The sequence below is a fragment of the Nerophis ophidion genome, linkage group LG05, assembly GCF_033978795.1.
Source record: "Nerophis ophidion isolate RoL-2023_Sa linkage group LG05, RoL_Noph_v1.0, whole genome shotgun sequence".
NCBI classification, from domain to species: domain Eukaryota; kingdom Metazoa; phylum Chordata; class Actinopteri; order Syngnathiformes; family Syngnathidae; genus Nerophis; species Nerophis ophidion.
In genome coordinates, this window is record NC_084615.1 from 58567278 (window position 1) to 58590637 (window position 23360).

A 23360-nucleotide genomic window follows, 5' to 3' on the forward strand; every position below is an offset into this window, starting at 1 on the left:
ACTTTTTGCTCCTGAAGCATCCGTACATCCCTGCCTGTTGTACTAATGAGTCAAATCCTCTTAGTAAAAAAAGAAAAAAAAGAATCCGGTTTGTCCAACGTGAAACTATCAAGATCCCTCAAACTGAGAAAGTGCAGAGAAACGATGACCTCCTACATGGAAGTCTGTGTGAGAAGATGCCTCTCGTCCCAAGCAAGGTCCTCCCACTCACGAGGCTCCGCTGTAGTCAAATTACACACAGAATTCCCTTAAACCAAATGTTGGCAAAAAGGAAGCAGAAGACCAAGGCAATGTTTAACCGCTCTCGTATTCACATGTACAAATTCTTTGCAAATGACTCAGGATTTTGCACAAACACTTTTTTTCCTTTGGTAGCGATCCTCTGAGGGCGACAGTACAGAGTTGGGATAAAGGGGAAACAATGGACTACATGACAAAGTGGCAAACCGCTGCATGCCTCGATCCTCTCCTCCTGGTCACCATGGATGGTAAAGCAGCAGAGGGAGGAGGGCCGCGGGAGGGAGGGGGGGCGAGACTGCCTGCAAAACTTCCTTCGCTTTACTCCGTCAAACTTTTTATATCCTGGATAAAAAGCCTGTGTGGAAAAAAAGCTCTCTTTAAATTTTGTAACTTGCCCCTTGTTTTGGACTTTTTAAGTGTTTTTGTGTAGTTTTTCTTTCTTTATTTCTTTAGTTTATCTCGAACATGAACACACTAACAGTATAATACATCACACAGTTTCATATCATTTCACTTTACATCATGTCCGAAAAGGAGTAGGATGAAGCAAAGCTTAATGTTTTTTGTATACAATATTGGTATGACCAATACTGCCCCTATAACTACTTGGTATTAGATCAATACCCAAATGTGTTGTATCACCCAAAACTAATGTGAAATAGCCAAACAACAAAATAAGCGTTTCTTACATTTTAACAGTGGTGTGGCGCCAGGGCCAGCAAGGCCTTCACTGTTGGCCTAACATAACCAGAAATCATCATCATAATTAAAGATAAAAGTAATTTCTAATTGACTTTCCCTAAATATCTAAACATATTCATATTCTCTTCATGTCATATTATGCTCCTTCCAGTGCTGTTGTTTTAGGTTAGAGTTTGTATCCAATCAGAATTCAGCTAGCTTATGTTGCCATGCTGTACCAAATCTGCCTGAGGCCTTCAGAATCAACAATGTCTGTGCACTATAAGTGAACGGGCATATACAGTTGATAGATGATTTCCATAGCCAATTAGATCAGGAGTTGTTGTCAGTAAGTCCTTCTAGCTGGCTTTATGTTAACGAGACTGTTATTGGATACTCCAAAGTGAGTATCCAATCCATCCATCCATCCATTCATCCATTTTCTACCGCTTATTCCCTTTGGGGTGCGGGGGGCGCTGGCGTTTATCTCAGCTACAATCGGGCAGAAGGCGGGGTACACCCTGGACAAGTCACCACCTCATCGCAGGAGTATCCAATCGCAAGTTGTAATTTGTTAAAAGCAAGAAGTGTTACGCTGTAGCCGTACCGGGCTAGCAGAGAAATCACAGATACCCATTTTTTTACCCACAGAGAAGGAGAACAAAACGTCGATTAGGGAGGCAGATATATATTTGCAAGGCCATTTTCAAGAAGGATATTTAAAGATACACTACATCTTGTGAGACGATGTCGGCCAACCCTGTAAGCTAGCTCAGCTGTCCCGGCGATGAAATGGGGAAATGCTCGTCACTTCCGCTCGAATCACTCGAGCGGTAGAACTGGCTTATACGGCGTCGAATGGGTTCTACAAATTGTGAGTTCAAATATTTTATTTATTTATTTTTTTCATGTTTGTTTTTTTGCAATTTTAATTTTGACAGTAACACAAGATATGTTTTAATTGCTGATGCGGGTTTGTAGATTTTTAAATGCGGCAGAAAATAACCCGTTTTGTACACTGTTGAGGTGTTTCAATCTCCAGTGGTGCGTAAATGTGTTTCTGTAAAGTAATTTTCCATAAATGGTGACATAAATTATGGTATTTTGAGAGGTAATCATTGAAGTCGAACATCACTGAAGGGCTAGGTGGGAAACACACGGCCCGCCACTGCATTTTAACGGCCCTGTTAAAAACAGAAAGTAATCAGCAATTAACGGTAAATTAGATGAATAATACTTATGACAAGATAATACAACTGAAAATTATGCAATTTATTACCACGTGTCATCCGCCAAATTAAGAGCCTAAGTATCCTGTTTTGAAATGGTTCTATTATCATTTTTATGTTAATGTATTGTAATGTATAGTTTAGGCCATATCGCCCTGTGAAATGTAGCTAGTAAAGTAAACAAAATATTAGAAGGAGTTCTTAAGAGTATTTAATTACATTTTCAGACACTCGAAATCAGGGTGTCAAACTAATTTTCACTGAGGTCCACATTGCAGTTATGGCTGCCCTCAGAGGGCCATTTGTAACAGTGAATAATATGTGTATATACATGTATGAGGATATAGCTCATGTTATAACTATACAATTGCAGATGCAGCTTTTTTTTTTTTTTTTTTTAACCTACACTGTACCAAAATTGATTTTACAGTAAGAAATGGGCAACTCAGTTACCAGAATTTTATCATAAAATGTACAATGTTTTTTGCTGCATATAAACTTGCAATCAATCAATCAATCAATGTTTATTTATATAGCCCTAAATCACAAGTGTCTCAAAGGGCTGCACAAGCCACAACGACATCCTCGGTTCAGAACCCATATAAGGGCAAGGAAAAACTCACAACCCAGTGGGATGTCAATGTGAATGACTATGAGAAACCTTGGAGAGTACCGCAGATGTGGGTGACCACCAATCCCCCCCACCCCTCCAGGGGAAACTCTAAATTCACTACTGTTTTTAACTGGTATATTCTGCAGTTGTAGTTTTTACGGTGTATTACCATTAATGGAAAAATCGGTACCTTTTTTTTAGGGGTAACATCTTTAGTGTAAAATCTATTGTCATTTTGACAATGTACAATTTAATGGAAAACTTCCTTTGAAATCATGAGTAATTTTTTTTCAACAAAAACATGTTTGAAATGTTAATATGCTATTATTGCATCATTCGATCATAATTAAGTAAAAAATATAAGTAATTGCATGCATTATATATATTTTTTTCTGTCAAAATGGAAAGAACCAGTACATTTAGTAAGAAAAGCACTGCACTTATTATTCTTTTATTATAGACACTTAATATTTCCAGGCTTTCGAGGGTCATATGAAATTATGTAGTTGAGTTCGACACCTGTGCAATAGATTGTGCAGGTTGGTCAATTGAATAGAATTGAACATTTCCCAGACAAACTGTCATAATCGACTTTCATAGTGACTTTCCATTGTGTGCATGAATCAATAACTGATAAATGCCTGTGATGACTCTTCCATTATTCATGTATAAAAAATGTGTGCTTCACCACTAACAGAAATGAACACACAAGTGGAATTAAGTGTAGGTCAGACTTATTTAACTGGCTTCCCGCGGGCTACATCCGGCCCGCCAAAGCTTTTCATTTGGTTCGCAGAACATCACCCAAAAAGGCTTGATGAAACTAGGGTTGATTATGTATGCAGTACTACTGCAACGCCGCAGGGGGCAACAGTATATATGTGTTACAGTTAAGCAGCAGTGGGGTGAGTAGAAGAAGACTACTCATTCAACCCTGGAAAAAATCTAAATAAATTGCTAAAATAGGACTTTTAACTACGACTGGTCAACAAAGTATGAATGTTTTACCCCCGACAAGTAATCACATCCTTGTTTTCTGTCGGACCTTTTAAGCGACGGACACATTGATCCAGGCAAGCAGCAACACTGCTAGAAATGCCAGCGTGTAAGCTTCATCACTAAACTTGGTCAAATATTTGTAAGTAGATATAATTTTGGCATAAATATATTTTGTTTGTTTTGTATTGAAATTTCTGAGTCCATTATGTCTTTTGTATTCAAGGCTGTGTTGTTATTTGTGTGAGAGTAAAGCTAGTTTAATACATATAGTGCTAAATTTGACTAGTAGAGGGTGGCAATGCTAATAGTGATAAGCCACATAAAATAGTTGATGTGTGAATGTTGTGTATTTTCTATAAGTGTAAACATGTATAGTTTATTGTGTGAATATAATAACCCTAAACCTTCTATTTTCCATCCATCCAATTTCTACAGCTTGTCACTTATGGAGTCGCTATTTTATTTATGTAAAATACACAGTGGACATTATTTATGTAAAATACACTATGGCCATTATACTTTTGTAATGTTTTTTTTATGTTTATATTTTCAGTGTTACAAACCTGAATGAAGGAAGAAGTGTAAATAAGTAAAAATAAGGAAGGAAACAAATTCAAAAGCAGGAACATCAATCCTCAACAAAAACTGGTGCTTCTTTTTCCTCATGCTTTGAAAGCCGATGTGTTTACTTTGCAATCAAGTAAACACAGTCTCAATTAAATGTTACAACCTGCGGAGGCACTTTCTGACGAAACATCCACATTTCGATGTTCGGCCCCTGCATGAGCCCTTGAAACTGCGGCCTTCTTCATTATGTAGTTGAATAGCCCTGGTGTAGGTATTTTTTGTCAAGTTGAACACTGACAGCAGACGTTTGTGTTCCTTACTTCATCTGCCTAGTCAGGGTGGCTCTAGCGGCTGCAAAAAGGCCCGTTGGAGCTGACCACTCTAAGAAGGGAGCTTACAGTAAATACCGACAGCAAGTACAGCTCCACGGGCTTATTTACGCTCGCACGTTGTGTGCGTGTGTGTGTGTGTGTGTGTGTGTGTGTGTGTGTGTGTGTGTGTGTGTGTGTGAATGACTGCAAGGTGACATGGTTTGATCCTGAGCTGGCCTGTTGCTATGCTGGATAGATCCTTTCAGATGCACGAGCAAGAAAGCAGAAAGGCAGACAGTTTGAGCTAAGTATTGGCAAGTTTATGAAATGATTATAGGTTGACTTTGGTTTCAAAGAAGGCAGACTTCCACATTCTCATCTCCACATCGATGGAGTATTAGTGAGCTTTCAGAAGGAAAAAACATTTTGTAATAAAGTCATGTCAACCCATTTGTGCTCACAGTAATGACGACAATACACTGCTCAATGCAGTCCCGGTGTCATGGGTGGGCCTGGCTATGCCAGCCTTGGGCTGATAACTGATTTTATTTTTTTTTTATTTTACGTTACACCAGAGCAGGTACATACAGTGGGGCAAAAAAGTATTTAGTCATCCACCGATTGTGCAAGTTCTCCCACTTAAAATAATGACAAAGGTCTGTAATTTTCATCATAGGTACACTTCAACTGTGAGAGACAGAATGTGGAAAAAAAATCCAGGAATACACATTGTAGGAACCTTAAAGACTTTATTTGTAAATTATGGTGGAAAATAAGTATTTGGTCAACTATTCAAAGCTCTCACTGATGGAAGGAGGTTTTGGCTCAAAATCTCACGATGCATGGCCTCATTCATTCTTTCCTTAACACGGATCAATCGTCCTGTCCCTTTAGCAGAAAAACAGCCCCAAAGCATGATGTTTCCACCCCCATGCTTCACAGTAGGTGTGGTGTTCTTGGGATGCAACTCAGTATTCTTCTTCCTCCAAACACGACAAGTTGAGTTTATATGTGAGTGTGAATTTTGTCCGTCTATCTGTGTTGGCCCTGCGATGAGGTGGCGACTTGTCCAGGGTGTACCCTGCCTTCCGCCCGATTGTAGCTGAGATAGGCGCCAGCGCCCCCCGCGACCCCAAAAGGGAATAAGCGGTAGAAAATGGATGGAATGGATGGATACATGGATGATACAGCAGAGGATTGGGAGAATGTCATGTGGTCGGATGAAACCAAAATAGAACTTTTTGGTATAAACTCAACTCGTCGTGTTTGGAGGAAGAAGAATACTGAGTTGCATCCCAAGAACACCATACCTACTGTGAAGCATGGGGGTGGAAACATCATGCTTTGGGGCTGTTTTTCTGCTAAGGGGACAGGACGATTGATCCGTGTTAAGGAAAGAATGAATGGGGCTATGTATCATGAGATTTTGAGCCAAAACCTCCTTCCATCAGTGAGAGCTTTGAATGGTTGACCAAATACTTATTTTCCACCATAATTTACAAATAAAGTCTTTAAAGTACCTACGATGTGAATTCCAGTTTTTTTTTTCACATTCCGCCTCTCACAGTTGAAGTGTACCTATGATGAAAATTACAGACCTCTATCATCATTTTAAGTGGGACAACTTGCACAATCGGTGGCTGACTAAATACTTTTTTCCCCCACTGTATAAGACGAGAAGTAATCAAAACTAAGGCCCGTTGACTAAGATGATAACACAATTAACAGACATGTTAGTTAACGAAAATGAAATCCAATCATTCTTCAAGTTTGGAATATATCCAATCACAGCTATTTAATGGTGTAAATTGAAAGAAGAGTGGGGATAAGTTATGAAAAGGAACTTTCAGATGCTTTTCCTTGCGAGATGAAGAAGTCACCGCCAAAGACAATGTGTGGATTTTTAACATGTTCCATGTTGTAATGTGTACACCTGGGAGAAAGTGAAGAAGACACATTTAATTTTTACTGCTATGATGCCAGGCGAGTCATTGATCGTGACATGTACACAACTGTAAAATAAATCTATTATTCGCTGCTTCAAGCGTTGTGCCAAAAACATTGAATCATTGAATCTCAGTAAAACTAAAATAATGCTATTTGGTACCAGTAGAAGAGAAAGTCAAACACAAATACAAATAGATGGAATAGAAATTGAAAGAGTAAATGAAACCAAATTTGTAGGTATAATGATTGATGAAAAATTGAACTAGAAATCTCATGTAAAAAATATACAACATAAAGTTGCAAGAAACACGTCAATAATGAATAAAGCAAGTTGTATGTCATAAACTAAAAATCACTTCATATTCTCTACTGCTCACTAGTGTTACCATATTTGAGTTACTGTGTAGAAATATGGGGAAATAATTACAAAAGTACACTTCATTCACTAACAATATTACAAAAAGATCAGTTAGAATAATACATAATGTTGGATATAGAGAACATACAAACCCTTTATTTATTGAATCAAAGATACTGAAATTCCACAACATAGTGGATTTGCATACAGCTAAAATTATACACAAAGCAAACTACAACCTGCTTCCCAAGAATATACAACAATTCTTCTCAACAAGAGGAAAAATATAATCTTAGAGAAAAATGTAACTTAAAACATTTGTACGCACGTACAACACTTAAGACCTTGAATACATCTGTATGTGGAATTAAACTATGGAATGGATTAAGCAAAGCAATCAAACAATCTACTAATATGATCCACTTCAAGAAACTCTTCAAACTTAAAGTGTTTACAAAGTACAAAAAAGAAGAATCATGATAAACATTTTGAATTTATTCACCCATTCATTCTTTCATTCTCAAAATAATCTTACTTATCTCATCGTATGGAATAAAACTTCAACAATTATTTATTTATTTATTTCTATTTAATTCTGAGGTCCGAGAGCCAGTTCCAGCTCGTGGTGCCCAAGACCAGACTTAAGACCAGGGTAGACAGGGCCTTCTCTGTGGTCGGCCCTAAGCTTTGGAACACTCTGCCCCTCCATGTTCAAACTGCTTCCACAGTGGAGTGTTTTAAGTCTCGTCTTAAGACCCACTTTTATTCTTTGGCTTTTAACACTACGTAAGTTGTGTGGTCCTCTGTTCTCTGTTGTCCTCTGTGTTTTTTATACATTTTGATTTCTATTTTACTGTTTTAATTGATTTTACCCTTTAAAATAGTTTTTAATCATATTTGTTTTTATATTGTTTTTATATTTATTTATTTTTATTCAGTCATTGGTGGAGCATAATATATATATATATATATATATATATATATATATATATATATATATAAAAGGGCTTCACAGTGGCAGAGGGGTTAATGCGTCTGCCTCACAATACGAAGGTCCTGCAGTCCTGGGTTCAAATCCAGGCTCGGGATCTTTCTGTGTGGAGTTTGCATGTTCTCCCCGTGAATGCGTGGGTTCCCTCCGGGTACTCCGGCTTCCTCCCACTTCCAAAGACATGCACCTGGGGATAGGTTGATTGGCAACACTAAATGGTCCCTAGTGTGTGAATGTGAGTGTGAATGTTGTCTGTCTATCTGTGTTGGCCCTGCGATGAGGTGGCGACTTGTCCAGGGTGTACCCCGCCTTCCGCCCGATTGTAGCTGAGATAGACGCCAACGCCCCCCGCGACCCCGAAAGGGAATAAGCGGTAGAAAATGGATGGATATATATATATATATATATATATATATATATATATATATACTTTTTTAAAATTGTATTTTATTTATTTATTTTTTATTTTTTACAATTGTTTTTAACATGGCTGTGCAGCACTTTGGAAACGTTATTGTTGTTTAAATGTGCTATATAAATAAAGTGGATTGGATTGGATTGGATAATTACTTATGGAGTATATTCTGAAGACATTGAGAACAGGAAGTGAACAAAAGTTTTAGCAACTGTTATGTAAAAGAAAAGGGGTAGGATTAAATAAGCTCTGCTTCTTCCTCCTCCTTTTCGAACACGTTGAAAAGAGAAACTGGAAATGGTGATGTATCATGTTGTATGCTTGCATGTTCGAAATAAACTCATACTCATACCATAAAAACTGATTCCCTGCCAAAAATTGATTTCCGCCACTGCGGAATTAATGCAATGGCACAATGTAGAGTAACACAGGGAACTACTATTTAGTGTAAATGACGTCACAGACATGAGCTGGAATGGATTTGTCAGTCTTAACATGTTCTGACTTAGTCTTGTCTGTGGCATTTATTGAAGTTTGTGTGTGTGTATGTGTGTCTCAATAACAACAGTACAGTACTACATACCAGCACAATATTGAAATTCCTGTAGAAATTACATTCGAACAATGAGAAGGCATGTTAGTGCCGGGCTGAAATACTAAATCAATAAATCATACCAGTAGCTTGGAAAACACACAAAGATAGTAAAAGAGCAACCTGGTTACACACCAAGGGCATATTCTAAATGTTTGCATATAATAAAACATGTGCAAACTTGATAGCGCATACAAAGTTGGGGCATGATCCATTTAGCGTGTCTGTTTTCATGAATAATAACAATAACAATAATAATAACAGTAATATTCATAATTCATCATTTAATTTGTGATGCACTTTTCATCCAAAAAAATCTGAGAGCTACAAGGTTAAAAATATTAATGAGGAAACAAAACATACTCAATAAAAACATAAAGACAAGGTTAAAGATCATATTAGTGATTCGCAATCATATGCCTTTCTGAATAAAAAGGTTTTCAGACCTATTTTAAAAGAGTCCGGGCTCTGAATAGCCCTCAGATGAATTGGGAGGGTGTTTCATAGGCGTGGTGTGTTTGAGCAGAAAGCTTGGTCACTAATGGTGGAGACCCTGGTGCTGGGGACTTGGAAGAGTGGATCTGAGAGTGCGGGTTGTGGACTGTAGGGTGATGGGTTCGTGAAAGTAAGTATGTCCATGGATACATTTGTGAGTGAAAATCAGAATCTTGTATTTGAGCCGCGCTGTGATAGGCAGTTGGGATTGTGGGGGTGTAAAATATATTCAGGAAGAGTCACGGATGCAAAGGCTTCTGGGTATTGGTTGTGTTGCGTTTATGTTGTGTTACTGTGAGGATGTTCTCCCGAAATGTGTTTGTCATTCTTGTTTGGTGTGGCTTCACATCGTGGCGCATATTAGTAAGAGTGTTAAAATTGTTTATATCACAACCATCAGTGTACTCTGTATCATCCAGTATGCCTTTCAATCTTGTACGTGTGATTGCGGAAGCTGCATACAACATGTTACTGGACTAACAATCGGTATGTACATGTTGTTGAAGGTGTCAAAGGCAATGGCTTCACAGCACGCCCTTATTCTTGTCATCAGGATGAACACCATTGGATATTCGCGAGAACGTTAGCGGCTCCCATTGTCTTCTTTACTCTGCTAAACGGGTTCAAATAGCTCTTTGAGTGGTAAAGGTGGCCGACCTCTGACATATTTCAACGGGCGGGTGGCGGGCGGTTGTGGTTCTGATAAAATGTTGGTTCGAGTGGACGGCGGGTGGATGACGACTTTGGTGATGCGGTTGCGGATGATATAATTGCCTATCCGTGCATCTCTAGTAGGTGGTAAAATTGTGTTTTGCACAGATGTTTTATGTGCTCGATAAAGGTCAGGTGGGGGTCGAGTCGAACTCCCAGGTTTGTTGCTGAGGGGGAGAGAGGAATGACGTGTCTGTTGAAGGTAAGTTGGTATATGGGTGAAGAGTAAACCTGATGAGGGTTACTAATGAGGAGTGTTTCAGTTTTATTGTTGTTCAGCTCAAGGAAGTTGCTGTTCATCCATACCTTGATTTCCTCAATGCCGGAAGTGAGGGATGACAGGGCTGTAGAGGGCTTTGGGGCAGTTTTAATGTAAAGTTGTGTCTTTAGGGTAACAATGGAAGGACAGTCCGTATTTGTTGATGACATGACCGAAGGGATGCATGATGATGGTAAAGAGGCTGTGGACAAGGACTGACTTCTGGGGAACATGTGACATGGAGCGGCTTACACTCACATCCTCCAAGCGAGACATGGTCTGTCTTATTAGAAAGCTAAGATTCAAGCCATTGTATTGCGTAATCCATCAGTCTGACAGTGTTATGAAGATGCTCAAGGATGATGGTGTGGTCCACGCTGTCAAAAGCCGCTGACAGGTCCAGGAGGATAAGGAGTGATGATGACCCTGAGTCAACAGTCATCAGCAGGTTGCTTGTTACCCTGAGCAGAGCTGTTTTAGTGCTATGGGCTGAACGAAAGCCTAACTGAAATTTTTCAAACAGGTTGTTATGTGTGAGGTGTTCCTGGAGCTGTGTGGCAACTGTTTTCTTGAGTATCTTGAATAAAAAGGGGAGGTTTGAAATAGGCTTGTAGTTTGCGAGATTAGTAGGTTGCACGTCCCTAGAACGCCCACAATCTTGGGAAGAGGAAATGCAAATATATTTTATTGAAAAACATGCAGTATTATTTATTTAAGACTAAAACTGTTCTTCGGCTGCTGTTTTGCGTCTATATTCAGTATGTGCAAACTGGCAGTTGCGCAGAAACGTCTGTGAGATAGGAGCCCATCATGCTGTAGCTCTGTCTTACGTATACTTGTCAACATTTATGGCTGGTCAAAAATTAAAAAATACAATTCAACAAAACCATTTTATAATGATATAGCTGCTGGATGATTTAAGGGGCTTCTTAAAACAATTGATGTGTTTTGGTGTCAGCTGGTATTTTTTTTTAAAATTATGTTCGTTTTTTCATATAGAAGATATATTATTAACATATGTCTATGTGGGAAAAAAATATTACAATATGCATTTTCTTGGTCAGAAACACTCCAGCGGACACTCGAGGTCCATGCCAGTATCTTCTATGTGCACACCTTCAGTGCGTTAAACAATTGGGTAGAGTTTTAGATGTACCGCCGGACTGTTTCTAAAATGCCCATAAAAAATGGCACATGTCTGCTTTATGTTTCCAAAAATAGCAAAACACAACAGGTAGGAACATGATAACATGAATGAGCATTAAATGAGTCTCCCCTGTGGTGGAAGAAGTAGTACACTCAAAAAACTTCATTCAAATTAAACGTTCTGCACCAGTTACCAATTGTACACACAGTCTTAGTAGATCAAATGACACATGTCCATTAATAGTACACAAAATGTTATAGTTTGCACACACAGTTTAGCGAGTGGTATTTGGATCTTAGTACAAACCCCGTTTCCATATGAGTTGGGAAATTGTGTCAGAGGTAAATAAAAACAGAATACAATGATTTGCAAATCATTTTCAACCCATATTCAATTGAATGCACTACAAGGACAAGATATCTGATGTTCAAACTCAAACTTTTTTTTTTTCTTGCAAATAATAATCAACTTACAATTTCATGGCTGCAACACGTGCCGAAGTAGTTGGAAAAGGGCATGTTCACCACTGTGTTAGATCACCTTTTCTTTTAACAACACTCAATAAACGTTTGGGAACTGAGGAAACTAATTGTTGAAGCTTTGAAAGTGGAATTCTTTCCCATTCTTGTTTTATGTAGAGCTTCAGTCATTCATCAGTCCGGGGTCTCCGCTGTCGTATTTTACGCTTCACAATGCGCCACACATTTTCGATGGGAGACAGGTATGGACTGCAGGCGGGCCAAGAAAGTACCCGCACACTTTTTTTATAAAGCTACGCTGTTGTAACACGTGCTGAATGTGGCTTGGCATTGTCTTGCTGAAATAAGCAGGGGCGTCCATGAAAAAGACGGCACTGAGATGGCAGCATATGTTGTTCCAAAACCTGTATGTACTTTTAAGCATTAATGATACCTTTACAGATGTGTAAGTTACCCATGCCTTGGGCACTAATGCATCCCTATACCATTACAGATGTTGGCTTTTGAACTTTGCGTCGATAACAGTCTGGATGGTTTGCTTCCTCTTTGGTCCGGATGACACAATGTTGAATATTTAAAAAAAACATTTTGAAATGTGGACTCGTCAGACCACAGAACATTTTTCCACTTTGCATCAGTCCATCTTAGATGATCTCAGGCCCAGAAAATCCGGCGGCGTTTCTGGATGTTGTTGATAAATGGCTTTTGCTTTGCATAGTAGAGCTTTAACTTGCACTTACAGATGTAGCGACAGTGGTTTTCTGAAGTGTTCCTGAGCCCATGTGGTGATATCTGGCATGTGATGATATCCTTGATGTCGGTTTTTGATACAGTGCCGTCTGAGGGATCGAAGGTCACTGTCATTCAATGTTGGTTTCCGGCCATGCTGCTTACGTGGAGTGATTTCTCCAGATTCTCTTAACCTTTTAATGATATTATGGACTGTAGATGTTGAAATCCGTAAATTTCTTGCAATTGCACTTTGAAAAGCGTTGTTCTTAAACTGTTTGACTATTTGCTCACGCAGTTGTGGACAAGGGGGTGTACCTCGCTCCATTCTTTCTTGTGAAAGACTGAGCATTTTTTGGGAAACTGTTTTTATACCCAATCATGGCACCCACCTGTTCCCAAATAGCCTGCACACCTGTGGGATGTTCCAAATAATTTTTTATTTTTTTTATCAGTTTGAACATCAAATACGTTGTCTTCGTAGCATATTCAACTGAATATGAGTTGAAAATGATTTACAAATCTTTGTATTCTGTTTATATTTACATCTAACACAATTTCCCAACTCATATGGAAACGGGTTTGTAGATCAGGCCCTAAGTAATTTTAGTTTTTATGATGTGAATGTGAGTGTGAATGTTGTCTGTCTATCAGTGGTGGCCCTGTGATGAGGTGCCGACTTGTCCAGGGTGTACCCTGCCTTCAGCCCGACTGTAGCTGAGATAGGCACCAGCGCCCCCCGCAACCCCAAAGGGAATAAGCGGTAGAAAAATGGATGGATGAATGGATGATGTCATCATACATTAGCCCCTCTAACACTACCTGTAAACGCTGGGGGTGATGCAATCGACCTGCAGATGTCTCACATTTGTAGGTAATATCAGAACTGCGACAGAGGCGGGAAACTGTGTGTAGGACAAGGGAATATGGGTGTCTTAGGATAGTCGACGATTCGATTCGTAGAAGTCAAGAATTCCCTGATTCTACACCGTCTTGTGACATTAACCCTCCCTTCTTTGCTTGTCCCTTTCGGCGTCGCGGGGGGTGCTGGAGCCTATCTCAGCTGCATTCGGGCGGAAGGCGGTGTACACCCTGGACAAGTAGTACATGACAAACGATTACCATACAGTGTAATATGCCATGAAGTTTATTTTTAACCATGTAAACTTCATAAAATATCCGTGCGCATGTGAGGGTTAGATGAAAAGAATACTTTATCCACGTCTATACTTAATTGGTGAGCCTAAGAAAGCTTGATGAAGGGACTTACCGTGTCCCTTCTATATGCAGTATAATCGGTTAGTACTTAATTTTTTAATCAGTCTGACCTTAGCCAAAGGCTTAGGTGGTAAATACATAAATATAATTTGTGATTAACACATTATTTCACATCATTTGACAAGCATAACCTTTTAAAATGTACTAAGGCAGCACACCACAAGTTCACGCTCCAATCTCAGTCTCTGTGAAATGCAGCATTCATAAATCACTTTGCATTTATAGATTAAAATTAGGAACCTGTGCACACTTCTACTTTAAATAGCGTGAAGGAGTACACGAACCCGGGTTTTATGAGTCTGACTATTTTTGTGGAAATTTGGGGATTTAGTCGGAATTCAACGTACAGTTTTATAGACCAGGCCGTTTTGTGTTGAAAGTTGCATCCGGCGCTGGCGCTGTGTGAAAACCTTCCTAAAAAAATACAATGCAATACGAACCAAATTCATACTTAGCTCCAATTTAAAAGTAGACCAAACCAAAATGGTATTTGGCTGCCATATAATAGAGTTCACAATGCCACAACACACTACAGACTGGTGCTGTATTGAGTGGGTTTAATGGTGCCATCATTAACATTGAAACATTGTCCAGAACACCTTTCGGTTAGATGAGAGATCCATGCCACCCTCCAATTAAAGCCTGTTGTATAGGTAAGAGTGTAACACTTTGACATCCGCTGAAATAATGCATTATCCCATATTTGGTCAAAAGAAAAAAAAAGTTACTTTATCTTGGAGAGTACAGTGCAACTCTTAAGTAAAACGTCCATTGGGTCAAACAACTTCAAATATGTCTCAAAGTTATGGCCGTCATGTAAAATAACCGCTTATCTCATTAGACCTCGGTTCATATAGCATTAAACTTTACTGTGTACATGTTGTCACATGCTTGCATACAGTAGTTGCTGGCGTCATGACCCAAAGATGCAGTAACGTGGGCGATATGCAAGAAACGAGTGCTTTTAGTTAAGTACAGTTGAGGTGTCAGGCTTTCCCCTGACAGTTTGTCTATGTTTTAGTTTCTCCTCTGTGTGTTTAGTATTTCCTGTCCTTAGTTCCTGTCTAGTACTCTTATTTTGGTTCAGCTTCCTGTTTGTCTCCCTGTGTACTGTTTTCACTCAGCTGCGGCTGATTGGCATCTGGTCACACCTGATGTCAATCGGCCAGCTCCTATTTTACCTGCTTTGTTCCTCCAGTCAGTGCTGGATCATTGTTTTGTATTGTCGTTGCCACATATCACTCTTGTCGTGCTACCTGTCGTGTCGTTTTGTTACAGCTACTACCTGTCATGCTACATTTTGTTCTGGTCGTCGTGGCGGTAAGCTGTTTCTGTTAGCATTAGTTATTTCCAGTTTTTCTGTTTGCTATCCACTAGCTTCCATGCTAAAGTTCCTTTTTGTTTTCTAGCTTCCAGTGCTAGCTCCCTTAGTTTGTTATTCCGCCCACGTGCGTGCTTTTTGTTTGTTCTTGTTTAGTTTTAATTAAATCATGTTTTCCCATTCTATGCCTGCCTCCGTCTCTGCATCTTGGGGTTCATCAACAAATACCTCTGACATGAGGAACAATAAATCAAAGAGAAAACAAATAGTTAATGTACATAGCCACAATAGACAACGCAGTATCGCAACGAAGGCGACATCGGCAGATAAACTCTACGATTAGAGATCAGAGGCAGGTGAGTCCCCTGATCACTAATCAAGAGCAGACTTAGGGAAAAGCACCCGGAAACACTTGTGAAGTCACTGCCAAACAAAATCAAAACAGAAGAGGAAAAAAAAACAAGTGCGCCAGACAAGAATAAATACTAAACATAAGAAAACAACACTAAAACTGCAAAACTGTCACATACATCATGACAATGTACATGCTCAGCTTTTAAAAAAAAACTATTTTGTAGCTTGATTGTGAGACTTGTCAGCCTCAAGGGAGCGTTTGTTAGTTTTTCTACACTAATTTGACTTGACAGTTATGTTACTGTATTTGATGAGCTTCAGTTTGACTCTGGAACAGATTACATATATTACTAGTATGTTCTACAGGTATTTTCATTTCACATTTTAACAAATGTTAGGCAAAGACATGCACCTGGGGATAGGTTGATTGGCAACACTAAATTGGCCCTAGTGTGTGAATATGAGTGTGAATGTTGTCTGTCTATCTGTGTTGGCCCTGCGATGAGGTGGCGACTTGTCCAGGGTGTACCCTGCCTTCCGCCCGATTGTAGCTGAGATAGGCGCCAGCGACCCCAAAAGGGAATAAGCGGTAGAAAATGGATGGATGGATAGGCCAACTAGCATCCCACTATATATTGTGTCCACTCTACAATGCATTTCAAAATATTTTTAAATAAGACCAATGTGTCAAAGACATTAGTTTTGAGATCTGTGATAAAACCAGAAGTACGGTGATGTGCAAAATATTGACAGTCCGTCCATTAGTAAAATCAATGCAATACTTTCTGCACCACAATGTCTATGACCCATGCCATTAGGGCTACTAAAAAGTCCTGAGCATTATTGGTCAGTGGGGGAAATGTGATGCACTTCTGCTAAATGGTCTTCTGTAATACTCGTTTTAATAATAATTAGAACGGGAAGTCATCTCAACTAATCCAGTTAGAATTACCTCACCATATGTGTCCTGTCATTCTTAGACTACATTTACACTGCAGGCCAAAACAAAAGAACAGCTGGAACTTTATTTTCAGGAGGCAAATAGGGGTTTAATAAGTTCAAAATAATAAGTTGTTGATCAAATAAAAGCAAAACTCTTTATAAAAGAAGAAAAACTATGAAAAATGTGAAATAAAAATTGGGAAGTTTTATTTTTAGGCTACATCGCCCAGCCCTGTGTTTTAGGTTACAGGGTTTTTTGTCATGACCAGAACTAACTGTCATGGTCTAGAAATAAAATCTCACATAATTAATTAAAAAAAATCCTCAATTAACAATTATTCCCATGCTTTTTAAAGAAACCAATAAATACAAATGACACAGATAATTCAAAACATGTTTTTCTTTTATTTGATGAAAAAAATAGTATACTGAAATGCATCTTACTCTTGGCAACATTCTAATTTGTATAATGTCGTTCTTTTTTTATCAGATATGAATTGTGCTTTTTATGGAATAATTTTCAAATAACTGAATTAAGAGCTTCTTCTGAGAAGCAATACTTCTGTCTTAAATGAAATACTTCTGTTAACAAAAACTTAGCATTGTAAATTGCATGCAAATATATAAAAATCTCCAACATTGAGATGAATAAAGTGCAAACTGAAAACTTTTGTCTTGAATCAAATTATTCTGTAAATAAAAATGTATGCAAATAAATTATTAAGTAAAACATTGAGAAGACTATAGTTTCAGTAAGCTTTTTCATCCACACATATTGGTGCTTCTTTCTCATCATACATTGTATCTTCATACATGCTACCTGGTGTAAATGGTTCCAACACAGTAAGGTGCTTTTTAGTCAGACTTTGTTTGTTGTGGCGGTCTTGTTTGCCTTTTAAAAAGTTGTATTTCCCCCTCTGGACTGGACACTTCTGTTTCAGATGCAGGAATAAGTTTGTTGTGATGCTGCCTTTTTTAAACAAACATTGCAGCATGCAGTCATTTTGCCGCAAATCAAAATTACTGACAACACTATTATTTTCTTTGGAACAAGTGTCTCGCTCTCGTTAGCGTTAGTATTAGCCATATTTTGCTTGGCGTGGGAATGTTCCTGAGGAAATGAGGAGAAGGCAAAACGTATGCCAGAGCAATTATTTTTCAAATCGTCACCAACAAAAATCTCAAAATGTATCGATTAAATCGATACATTATTGTATATCGGCATTCAGCAAATGGAGCGTAAAACACAAACAAAAACTATGGCGGCAGGCCAAGTTACACTGTTCCTTACACCCACCCATCCCCTCACCCTGGAGCATGGGTATCAAACTCTGGCCCGAGGGCCAAATTTGGCCCGCCGTGTAATTTCATTTGGCCCTTGAGGTAATATCAAATTAAGATTAGAGCTGGCCTGCTGGTATTATACAGCGGCGATGCCTCTGTAACATTGCATTCACCGCTGATACTCATACTTGCCAACCCTCACAATTTTCTCGGGAGACTCCCAAAGTTCAGTGCCCCTCCCGAAAATCTCTCGGTGCAACCATTCTTCCGAATTTCTCCCGATTTCCACCTGGACAACAATATTGGGGGCGTGCCTTGAAGGCACTGCCTTTAGCATCCTCTACAGCCTGTCGTCACGTCCGCTTTTCCGCCATACAAACAACGTGCCGGCCCAGTCACATAATATATGCGGCTTTAACACACACAAGTGAATGCAAGGCATACTTGATCAACAGCCATAAGGGTCACACTGAGGGTGACCGTATAAACAACTTTAACACTTTTACAAATATGCGCCACACTGTGAACCCACACCAAACAAGAATGACAAACACATTTCGGGAGAACATCCGCACCGTAGCACAACATAAACTCAACAGAAGAAATACCCGCAACCCCTTGCAGCACTCACTCTTCCGGGACGCTACAATATACACCCCCGCTACCACCAAACCCCGCCCCCCCAAATTTTTATTTAAATATTATTTGATATGCCATTGATATTTTTTAATCATTATTATCATAATTTGAAACTCGATTTTGCATGTGACTATAAAGTTATATAAGCCTTGCTTGTAATATTCAATGCAAAACTTGTTTGGGTCTCTATTAAAAGGTTAATTTGTTCAACCTTGGCCCGCGGCTTTGTTCAGTTTTAAATTTTGGCCCACTCTGTATTTGAGTTTGACACCCCTGCCCTGGAGAGACACCACCTTAACTTACAAATGTTCTGGGGAAGCACTGCTAAGGATGCACACACAAGATGAGATTAGCTAACAGTTGACACTACACGGCAGAGCCACAGAAAACGTAAATCGTGAGTGGGGCCACACCAGAAGAGAGGAGCACGACTGAAAGGGTTACCAACTGGAATCTACTGGGACCGAGTAAATGGACTGGACAGCTTAAAGGCCTACTGAAATGAGATTTTCTTATTCAATCGGGGATAGCAGGTCCATTATATGTGTCATACTTGATCATTTCGCAATATTGCCATATTTTTGCTGAAAGGATTTAGTAGAGAACATCCACGATAAAGTTCGCAACTTTCGGTGTTCAGAGAAAAGCCCTGCCTCTACTGGAAGTCGCAGACGATGACATTACACGTGTGGGGGCTCCTCACATATTCACATTGTTTATAATGGGAGCCTCCAACAAAAAGTGCTGTTCGGACCGAGAAAACGACAATTTCCCCATTAATTTGAGCCAGGATGAAAGATTCGTGTTTGAGGATATTGATAGCGACGGACTATAAAAAAAAAAAAAGATTTAAAAAAGTAAGTAAAAAAAAAAAAAAAACGTGATTACTAGGATAATTCTGGGAAATCCCTTATCTTTCTATTGTGTTGCTAGTGTTTTAGTGAGTTAAATAGTACCTGATAGTCGGAGGTGTACGTCCACGGGTGTCTTGACGCCAATGTCTCAGGGGAGTCGACGGCAGCTTTATGGACGGCACAAGCTCAGCTTTTCTCCGGTAAGAAGCGACTTTTACCACAATTTTCTCACCGAAAACTGCTGATTGACATTCCGTCGTGATTCATGTTTGCTTGACCACGCTCTGATCCATACGAAAGTTTCACCTCCAGGAATTTTAAACAAGGAATCACCGTGTGTTTGTGTGGCTAAAGGCTAAAGCTTCCCAACTCCATCTTTCTACTGTGACTTCTCCAATATTAATTGAACAAATTGCAAAAGATTCAGCAACACAGATCTCCACAATACCGTGTAATAATGCGGTTAAAGCAGACGACTTTTAGCTGTGTGTGTGTGCAGCGCTCATATTTCCTTAAAACCCGTGACGTCTTGCGTACATGTCATCATTACACAACGTTTTCAAAACGAAACTCCCGGGAAATTTAAAATTGTAAATTAGTAAACTAAAAAGGCCGTATTGGCATGTGTTTCAATGTTAATATTTCATCATTGATATATAAACTATCAGATTGCGTGGTGGGTAGTAGTGGGTTTCAGTAGGCCTTTAAGTAGTCAGGAGAAATGATTATCAGGTGTGTGCGCAGGTGGCTCCGTCCTGTGACCCAGAAACCAAGCACTGCAACAAAACGAAGACAAGCGGCAGCAGAGTTGCCACATCATAACACTTTTCTCCTTCTATTATGTCTCTCATACGGGAGGCCTACAATACTCCTCTTAATGCAGTGTGTCAAACAAAAGAAAAGTGAAAGTGAAAAGTGATTTACTCAGAAAGTGGAGAAACGGCAAGCAACATTGGCTGCATTCCCTGTCCAAAACACTAAAACACTCATTACATCTACAGGGGCTGATCAAGGGTGATGGGTCAAATGCAGAGAATCATTTTTGCTACACCTAGTGTGTGTGGCAATAAATTTTGACTTAAGAAGGTGAAATGGACAGTGACAATTAAGCAGCGTAGTGGTCTCATTATTGAGACTTCCTCCTCCTTTTAACTTTTAAACCTGTCTATTCCTTCCTTGCAATCTCCTTCCAGTGTGCAAAACAACCACAGTGATAAAAGTGAGGAGTAGCTTTTTTTTTCTTACGGTTTCATTTAATTCTTGTAATTATTTAGTCTTTATTTTATCATAGGAACAGAACTTGCATCTCCAGGTGTAATAGTAAAAAAAATCTCGTCACAGTGCTTCAGATTAACTGCCTCTAATCCAAGATCTAAACCAGCGGAACCATCGCTTCAATCAATCAATCAATCAATATTTTTTTATATAGCCCAAAATCACAAGTATTTCAAAGGGCTGCACAAGCAAAAACAACTCGATCAAAGCTCCACCAAAACACAGGAGTCTTTTAAAAGCCAAGCTATCCAATGTGTCAGTGTGAGTGTTTACTTTCTCCCGACTGGACGTGTCACAGCGCATCCAAGAGCAGACAGGCTTGTTTCTCCCAAATATGTGTACACGTGTGAAAGGGTGCCAGTACATATTTATCAATCCTGTTGCTTTCTGTTTAAACAGCCAAGAGGAATGTCGGTCAGTTTCCCCTGGAGGGAAAAAAAAAGTGGATATCGGTATTTCCTGAAGCAGCCCTGAGAACACCCACATGGCCACTCACACAGTTCCAACAAGGCGAGTCTTGCTCTCAAAACATTAGACCATCTTGAATGGTGCGGGTGCTCACTGAGCTCAGAGGATTTTATAAACCCTCATCTTGTCATGCGACAACTCCGAAATGAGTAATTGCACACGATTCAAAATAGTTTTCGACACGCTAGGAATGTACATGGTGACTGTTTTAAGAGTTAATGAAAACAGTGTTGACATGAGGTCGGTTTGACCTTTACTCAGGGCGAGAATCAGACTCTGTTTATTATTGTGAGTGCAGTTTGCACTTCTGTGGAACTGCACTACATCATACAAGAGTTGTCAGGAACAAGTCTATCAAAACCTTTTGTTTTTAGGGTTTTCACCGACTTGTAACTCACCAGTATTTGTGTCTGTTAAAACATTAATTTACTCACCCCTGCAACTGCTGTGCAACTCTTACTCGCCATTTCTACAAATTAGGGATCATGTACCAAAACGGAAATGTATTTTAAAAGTTAAAGTTCCAATGATTGTCACACACACACACACACACTAGGTGTGGTGAGAGTATCCTCTGCATTTGACCCATCACCCTCACCCCCTGGTAGGTGAGGGGAGCAGTGATCAGCAGCAGTGGCCACGGCCGGGAATCATTTTTGGTGATTTAACCCCCAATTCCAACACTTGATGCTGAGTGCCAATCAGGGAGATATTAGGTCCCATTTTTATAGTATTTGGTATGACTCTGCAGTTATCATTATTATCCTGGTACTGTTTTATGTGCTCAAAAGAGTACTTAAACACAAACTGGAATTTTTGACCAAATTATCCATCCATCCATTTTCTACCGCTTATTCCCTTTTGGGTTGTGGGGGGCGCTGGCGCCTATCTCAGATACAATCGGGCGGAAGGCGGGGTACACCCTGGACAAGTCGCCACCTCATCACAGGGCCAACACAGATAGACAGACAACATTCACACCCACATTCACACACTAGGGCCAATTTAGTGTTGCCAATCAACCTATTCCCAGGTGCATGTTTTTGGAAGTGGGAGGAAGCTGGAGTACCCGGAGGGAACCCACGCATTCACGGGGAGAACATGCAAACTCCACACAGAAAGATCCCGAGCCTGGGATTGAACCCAGGACTGCAGGACCTTCGTATTGTGAGGCAGACGCACTAACCCCTCTCCCACCGTGAAGCCCCGACCAAATTATTATTATCCGTATTTTAAATAACTAAAATAAATAGACAAATTGTTAGATAACCCACTATAATTACTATTTATCTCATACTAATATTATTACTATTTTGCATGTGTTGTGTTTCTTATATTTAACGAAGTGTTTCAGTTTTAGTATTGTATGTGTTTTAATGGCCAATTTTATATTGTTTTAAATATTGGTTAGCACTGTAATTTATAATCTATTTTAATTAAAAATGCGTAACAAATAAAATCTACTATTATTTTTTATTATTTCTGGCGGGCGTTTTGATGTCCTACTAAACTCTGTTTAGCGGTCCTCGAGCCCACCGTAAAAACACCCCCGTCTCGTATTTCTGAGTATTAGAACAATCACTCTGTACTAAGAGAGCACAGCTTGTGGCTTTAATGTGCACAATTGAATATTCTAGCTGCATAGACAGGAGGGGTGTGGGAAAAAAATCGATTCGAATTCGAATCGCGATTCTCACGTTGTGCGATTCAGAATCGATTCTCATTTTTAAAAAATAGATGATTTTTTTTCTTGATTTTTTTATTTTTTTAATTTTTTTTAATTAATCAATCCAACAAAACAATACACGGCAATACCATAACAATGAAATCCAATTCCAAAACCAAACCTGACCCAGCAACACTCAGAACTGCAATAAACAGAGCAATTGAGAGGAGGCACAAACACGACACAGAACAAACCAAAAGTAGTGAAACAAAAATGAATATTATCAACAACAGTATCAATATTAGTTATAATTTCAACATAGCAGTGATTAAAAGTCCCTAATTGACATTATCATTTGACATTTAAAAAAAAACAACCAAAAAACAGTGTCACAGTGGCTTACACTTGCATCACATCTCATAAGCTTGACAACACACTGTGTCCAATATTTTCACAAAGATAAAATAAGTCATATTTTGGGTTTATTTAATGGTTAAAACAAATGTACACTATTGC

General features: G+C 39.2%; 1 protein-coding gene across 3 annotated transcripts in view; it reads right to left on the minus strand.

Moving 5' to 3' along the window:
- zgc:66433 (uncharacterized protein LOC321250 homolog) overlaps nucleotides 1–23360 on the minus strand; it is a 126543-nt gene that overhangs the window by 80430 nt on the left and 22753 nt on the right. The window contains exon 1 of one of the 3 annotated variants that reach the window (XM_061901635.1): nucleotides 3–188. The exons of the other annotated variants lie outside the window; for them this stretch is intronic. Within the exon in view, the coding sequence (XP_061757619.1) occupies nucleotides 3–28 (26 nt within the window). The 5' untranslated portion in view covers nucleotides 29–188. Of the gene's footprint in view, nucleotides 1–2; nucleotides 189–23360 lie in introns of those variants that run through there. 3 annotated transcript variants of the gene reach the window in all.